Genomic DNA, 7,110 nt, shown 5'->3' with positions numbered 1-7,110 from the left:
GGATCATCCCTCACAATTTTGAAGACAGATTAAGAGTGAAGAAACTTCTAGGTCATGGAATTCGAGGTCTCTTCCAAAGCTTTGTAGGAATTCAGGTCCCCTCTCTGGGGGTGTGTCTGAGCCACCTCACCCTGCCAGGGAGGTGCGAGGGGTCCTTCCTTCCACATCTGGACCTAAACAGAGTCCTCTCCTTCGATACAGGGCCCTGGGTTTAAGAGGTGGCGTTTATGATGCAGGTTGTTTCTCTAGAACTACTTCACAGGATCACAGTCTCTTCCCCCTATCACACACACACAGTCACATGAGTCCGGCTGGGTTTATGAAAATGTTAACTGTGGGGCATGAGGACACGAGGTGGGCCTGGCAGAGAAGTTTCTCCTTCCTTCTGTTTTCTCAGGTTTCAGGGTTGAGAAGAGCCCTTCCCCGGGTCAAGATTACACCAGGGACCAGTATGGGGAGGGTGGTCAGGCCTCTGTGATAAACTCTTCTGGGACCTACTGTCCAGTTCATAGGGTGTTGGACACCCTCCACTGCATGCAGTCCATGGATCCTGCAGGCTGCCTTGCTAATGGCTCAGATGGAAGACTGAGGTTTAAAAATCAGGTTGCTGGCTGACTGAAGTTTTCGATTAGATTGGCTTGCTGGCTCTTGTCGCCACAGAGAATCCACCATGGCTCTGACATGAGAAGCCTAGAGAGGACTCGACCACGCACAGGCCTTTATAGTCTCTAAGGGGCTTTATTCTTTGGAGGTCAACTAGCAGCGGTTCTCCCTCTCCACTGAGGACGGAAGGCGAGGAGACGGACTGTCACTGCAAGACCAGTGGCAGTTAGATTTCAGGAAAACCTCCTGACAGACCTGAGAATGGAAAGAGGGGCCCTCTGTCCTGGAGTGCCTCTCGGAGTAGAAGCCCCCAGCTTGGCTGGGAGAACGGAGGTGGGGTTATACCCAGATTGGGGTGAATCCTGGCAACTACAGCCAGGATCTGCTGGTACCTGCAGAAGCTCCTGGGAACGGAACTGGAGGCCTGGGCAGCCTGGGATTTCCTGGGTTTTATCTGTTTTCATTTCTCTACCTTCTCAAGGTACTCTAAATATCCTCCCACCCTTTAAATTTGGTGGAGTTCTCAGTGTTAATTGGAAAGTTTCTGTGCACCCCAAACACCTGCCTTTGAAAAAGGCTTCTCTTATCCTTTTTTTTTTCTTCCCTGTATTTGGGGGGGGGTTCCCCCATAAAGAATGCCACAGGCCCTTTCCTCTAACACAAACTCTGCTAAGATCAGCCTTTTGACCCCAAGAAGCATCAGTGCAATTAGTGGGAGTTTATCTCATCCCTGGTTGTTTCTCCTTTTCTCACTCGCTATTTTTCCTCTCATTTTTGTTTTCTTCTTTTCCAGTTCCACCCTATTTCCATGCTCCTCCCCAGCTGAGCATGTTCCCCACGATAGTGGTCCAAGGCTGCTGGTGTGAGGCTCCTACCCCTCCTCCAGTGACAGGGAACACTGGGGCAGGTTTATGGGGCTTTTCCTACACCACCTGGGGCCTTCTCCCACGTCATCATTGGGAGCCCTGCATTTCCCCCGACCCTATAGTTTCACGGAGATTTTGATACATTTTGTAGGGTTGTCTAGAGACATACTGGGACCTCTTCCTACAATTAATAGGGCTTTTTTTTTATCCACTATGATTTATAGGGTTTTTCTGCTACGGACTTAAAAGACTTTTTAAATTTCCTACATATTTATAGGGTTTCTAACCCAACAATTTTTCTATACTGCCTTACAAGTGGTTCCCTCCCCCCAATTTTAATAGGGTTCTTCATAATTGATGTAAAAGCATTCTTTTCACCCAGCCTCTTGAGCTTCCACTTTTTCTACCATCTAATTGGATTTTCTTCCTTTCTGTGCACGATTCTGGTGGGGATCCAGTGTTCCTCTCAGAAGAGAGGGTGCCCCCCCCCCCGGTCTCCAGACCCAATTTAGAGGGAGATACCTGGGTGGCAGCTTCTGTGGAGGAGGAGGGCCGCCACTTCTGTGAAGCCGTCCCCACACTCTGGGCACAAATAGGGTTTTTCTTCCAAGAGGGTTTTGGGCTTTCCCCCTTCTCTGTTGTGGCTACTGCCTGTGGGGGAAGGAGCCTCCCCTTCACCTTCCTGACTAGCGGACAGGGTGGCTGGCTCTGGAAGCGGGTCCTCAGGTTGGGGGGACTTTTCTTGACTGTGAGTCTCCTGGTGTCTGATTAGGGCCAGGCGATCGAGGAAGGAGGCCCCACAGTCTGAGCAGCTGCAGGGTCTGGCCCCCAGAGGACTCTTGAGGTGCTCCAGGAGGACAGAAGAGCTCTTCCCCGCCTCAGGATTCTTCTGGGATTTCCCACCAGCATGGACCTTCTGGTGCTGCAACAGCTCAGAGCTGAGGCCAAAGCTTTTTTTGCACTCGGGGCATTTAAAGGGCTTTCCACTGAGAAAGGGGCTAGGTCCTGCTCCTTCCCCGAGTCCAGTCCTATGATCAGAAAAGAGAAAGGGCTTCTCGTTGCCGTGGGTGAGCTGATGCTGAAGGAGCACTGAGCGATCCAGGAAGCTCTCCCCACAGTGGGAACAAATGTAGGACTTGGAGGAGAGCAGGCCAAGCCTCTGGCTGAAGCTCTCCTGCCCATCAGGCATTTTGAAGGGCTGTCCTGGGGGCTCAGCTCTGCCCTCCGCAGCCCCTGGATAGGAATTCCCTCCAAAAGGGAGCCTCGGGGGTCGGAGCTGAGGCGCTCTGGGGGCTGGGTGCGTGATCAGGCCGTCCGAATTCTTGTAGGGGTTCTCACCAATGTGGATCCTCTGATGTTGCATAAAGATGCCCTCATCGTTGAAGCCCTTCCCACAGACCAGACACTTGTGGGGCTTGGCTGCAGGGGGTGGGGTGGTCAGGGCAGGGTCCCCAAAGCCCAGCAGCGAGTCGCCCTGTGCCCTCCTCGCAGGGGCCTTTCCCCTCTCGTGGATGACTCGGTGCTGCTCCAGCTCGTGAGCCTCCAGGAAGGCCTTGCCGCAGTCGGAGCACACGAAGAGGTTCTCGTCCATGTGCGTGCGCACGTGCGTGATGAGGTTGGAGCTCTGGCTGAAGCTCTTGCCGCACTCGGGACACTTGTAGGGCTTCTCGCCGGTGTGGGTGCGGCGGTGCTGGATGAGGTGCGAGCTGCGGATGAAGCTCTTGCCGCAGTCGGAGCACTTGTAGGGCTTCTCACCCGTGTGGATGCGCTGGTGGCGGATGAGCGTGGAGCTCATGATGAAGCTCTTGCCGCAGTCGGCGCAGATGTAGGGCCGCTCGCCGCGGTGGATGCGCTGGTGGTTGATGAGGTTGGAGCTGACGCTGAAGCTCTTGCCGCATTCCGGGCACTTGTAGGGCCGCTCACCGGTGTGCGTGCGCTGGTGGCGCAGCAGCGTGGCGCTCAGCGTGAAGGTCTTGCCGCACACGGGGCACTTGAAGGGGTCCTCCCGGAGGTGGGTCCGCTGGTGCTTGATGAGAGTGGAGCTGTGGCCAAAGCTCTTGCCGCACTCGAGGCATTCGTAGGGCTTCTCGCCCGTGTGTGTGCGCTGGTGCTGCGTCAGCTCCGAGCTCTGGATGAAGCTCTTGCCGCACTCGGTGCAGCGATAGGGCTTCTCGCCGGCGTGGATCTTCTGGTGTTTGAGGAGGTTGTGGTTCTGGCCGAAGCGCTTGCCGCACTCGGGGCACTTGTAGGGCTTCTCGCCGGTGTGGGTGGCCTGGTGCTGGATGAGGTCCGAGCTGCGGTAGAAGGCCCGCCGGCACTCCCCGCACTTGTAGGGCTTCTCGCCCGTGTGCGAGCGCTGGTGCTTAATGAGGTTGGTGCTCTGCGTGAAGGCCTTCTCGCACTCGGTGCACTTGTAGGGCTTCTCGCCCGTGTGCGTGCGCTGGTGCTGCACCAGGTTGGAGCTCCAGCTGAAGCACTTGCCGCAGTCTGGGCACTTGTAGGGCTTCTCGCCCGTGTGCGTGCGCTGGTGCTGCACCAGGTGCGAGCTCTGCGTGAAGCTCTTGCCGCACTCGGAGCAGGTGTTGGGCCGCTCGCCCGTGTGGATGCGCTGGTGGCGCAGCAGCTTGGACCACTGGCTGAAGCTCTTGCCGCACTCGTTGCAGATATAAGGCTTCTCGGCCCCGGACGGGCGGCCCTGGACCAGCTCCCGCAGGCTGGGCTCGTTGGCCGGGACCACCGAGGGGCTGTTCCACGCGGTGAGGGCCCCCCACTGCCACGTGGCCTCACAGGCCTTGGTCCAGTCGGATGCGGTGGGCACTACCTCCGAGGTGGGGGAATCCAGAGAGGTCTGATGGTCCAAAGAGTTGGGGTGGCCCAATGGGACCGAGGGGTCTTGGGGGGTGGAGGGACTCAGGGAAGGCCCCTCCAGGGGCATCTCTGGCGGGTCCCTGAATTCTGGACTCTGTGATGGATCTCCTAGGATGACCTCTTCTGTAGAACTGTCCTCCTGAGGGCTTTCCTCTTCATTCCCACTCTCGGCACCTACAGAGAGAAAGGGAGTCTCCAGCCCCCGGCTCCTTTCAGAAGGTGAGGTCTAGTCTCTTGTCCCTCCCCTAGGTTTCCCCATAGTCTGCGTCCCTCCCTGTCTAGAGAGGGCCACTTTCTTGTCAGGACCGAAGCCCCCTGTGTCCCTCACCTTTGTGACTGTCATTGGGGCTCTGCTCAGGACTCTGCAGATCTGGGCCCCACAGCACTGTCTCAGGCTCCATTCCAGAGCTCAGGTCTGCAGGGGGCTCTGGGGACCCTAGAAGGGGAGAGAGAGAGATGAGCACACAATGGGGGCTAATCTTATTTTTTATTCTTTCCCTCCCACCACCACCCGCCTCTCTCCTCAATCTTGGACCATTGGCTGGAGTTCCCTCCTGCTCCCTGCAAATAAAGATGCCCCCACACACACAGGTGACCTAGTCCCAGCGCTCACAGGCTCAGCACGTCAGCAGGGACCACAAAGGACTGTTCCATGGGGTAAGGCCCCCCTCACTGCTAACTGGCATCACAGGACTTGGTCCAGTCCGATGGGGCAGGGACTATCTCAGGGGTTGGGAAGTCAGGCAACACCTTGTGTCCTCCGCCCCCTCATTCTCAGACCTTTCTTCCTTTTTACTTGAGCTTCATTTCTCCTCAAAACTCATTAAAAAAGGGACTGATCTAGTGGCCTCATCTGTAAGGTGTTGCAGTAAGTCAAAAGCTAACACGTCTCCAGTGGTTCAAATCCACCATGGGCTCCACAGGAGAAAGGCAGGCAATCCCTTCTCCTGTGACTCAGCTTCCTGTTTTTCTAGGCATCAGTTCTGTACCATCTCCACTCCTCCACAGGCCAGATCTTAAAATCACAACCAAGCACTTAGATGAGTGCAATTAAGAGCTCATCAGTCGTAACCCTTTGAACCCAGACTGGAAGCTGGAGAGGCATCAACACCCATGGGGCAGAAAGCCCTCACCTCACACCTTAATGCCCAGAGGCTGGGAAACCTGTTATTTTACTAATCAGTGGGAGCTCATTACAACTCTAATTGTCCTCCTTAATGGGACTGCTAATTGGGACTAATAAACTTTTCCCATTTGAGCCCCAGAAAGAACTGAGGCTGCCTTAAGTACACAGAGGGTTAAAAAAAAAATTTAAAAGGACACCATCCTGATTTCCTTGAGAGGTGAGAGGCTCTTCAAGTGAACAGAGGAACTTTTTAATTCGGCTCAAGCCAGTGAGTGGTAGAAGAAGCAGAAGTTTAAAACAGTCAGAGGGGGGCAACAGAAAAGGAGAAAAGGCACGTGGACAACAGCTTGTTGTTGACAACAGTGTCCTCAGGAACCTCACCCAGTCCTCCCCATCGCCCTGTGAGGAGGGATATGCTGTCCATTTTACAGATTAGAAAGCCAAGATCCAGGGAGATGGAAGGGCTTCGCTAAGGTCACGGGGCTGGGGAGCAGCAGAGACAAGAGAAGACACTGCTGTGTTTGACCTGCCAATGTCTCTGCGAGAGTGAGGTGACCTTGGGGAGTCATGTGAGACTGCAGGCTGCTGGCAGGAGCTGGTGACGAGAATGGCTCACACAGTGCCTGCTGGTGGTGGCAATGGGCTGGAGAAATCCCTTGGCTTCTATCGGCCCAGCCTAACAGACTGTGGCATTCTCCACTGAAGCTATTTTGAGACATCACCTAGAACCCCTATTCCTTCCCCTCTGTTTAACTGCTCCTGTGTCCCCTGCCTAGGACAGCGCCTGGCATATAATATGTGCTCAATAAATTGTTGTTGAATGAATGAAAGCTTAAGATTAGTCCCTGATACTGGGCCAAACATGTTTGGTCCAATGCCATTAAAGGTCAGTTTGAAAGGGGATGTCAGGAAAGGAACAGGATGTGAGAATGGCTCCCGGATAAAGCTCCTAGCTGTCATCCCAGGCTGAGGAAATAGGACCAGGGATGCTAAATGCTACAACTTTCCACAACCTTTAGATCTTTAAGACAACCTGGGCTTTGGATGAGACTGGCAGCCATGGTGACAAGGTGAAGGAGGAAGCAGCCGAGCCCTGCCAAAGAGCTGGAGACAGGAGTTCAGTTTTAGGAAGTAAATGGATTTCTTCATTTCTGCAGCTACTTGAGCTATGAGAGTGCCCTCCCCACGTCTCGGGGTGGTGGAAGCAGGAACGTCGGCCACATTGGGGGCTGCCTGACTGTTCTGAGGAGGCTGGAAATAGTGTTTGCTGAGACCAAGCAAGAGCTTATGTACCCTGAAAGTCTGGAGAAAGGAAAACTCAGCAGTCCAGGGTAGAAAGGAAAGGGTTAACGGCAAGGAGTAGGAAAGTGGGGGGGAAACGGTGGCAAGACGTGCTCAGGGCCAGCCCAGGCCCCGGCTGCGAACCCACTAGCCCCTCACCATGGCAGGGGTGGCCTAGGGACGGGAATGTCCCTGCAGAAGTGCAGGGAGCGGCCCAGGGTGACCCCAACATGGAGGCAGCGGGAATGCAGCCACCTTGCCCCTGACCCGCCCTGACGCCCGCACCCGGCCGGCCCCTGGACTTCGTCCCCCCGCCCCGGTGCCAGCGCCCCGCTTTCCAGCTTTCGTTGGCGAGTCTGGGCATCC

At 55.3% G+C, this 7,110-nt stretch overlaps 1 protein-coding gene across 1 annotated transcript in view; it reads right to left on the bottom strand.

The window, feature by feature from the left end:
- Positions 1–1,495: 1,495 nt before the first annotated feature.
- The window catches only part of ZNF629 (zinc finger protein 629), a 6,096-nt gene continuing 481 nt past the window's right edge, over positions 1,496–7,110 (bottom strand). Inside the window, exons 2-3 of the mRNA XM_006896514.1 lie at positions 4,666–4,773; positions 1,496–4,511 (exon numbers count right to left, since the gene is read on the bottom strand). Coding sequence (XP_006896576.1) covers positions 1,978–4,511; positions 4,666–4,738 — 2,607 coding nt within the window. The 5' untranslated portion in view covers positions 4,739–4,773 and the 3' untranslated portion in view covers positions 1,496–1,977. The remainder of the gene's footprint in view (positions 4,512–4,665; positions 4,774–7,110) is intronic.

This window comes from Elephantulus edwardii, unplaced genomic scaffold, assembly GCF_000299155.1.
Source record: "Elephantulus edwardii isolate Elephantulus edwardi_28Jun2011 unplaced genomic scaffold, EleEdw1.0 scaffold00186, whole genome shotgun sequence".
In the NCBI taxonomy this organism is placed as follows: domain Eukaryota; kingdom Metazoa; phylum Chordata; class Mammalia; order Macroscelidea; family Macroscelididae; genus Elephantulus; species Elephantulus edwardii.
This window is presented reverse-complemented; position numbering and strand designations above follow the sequence as displayed.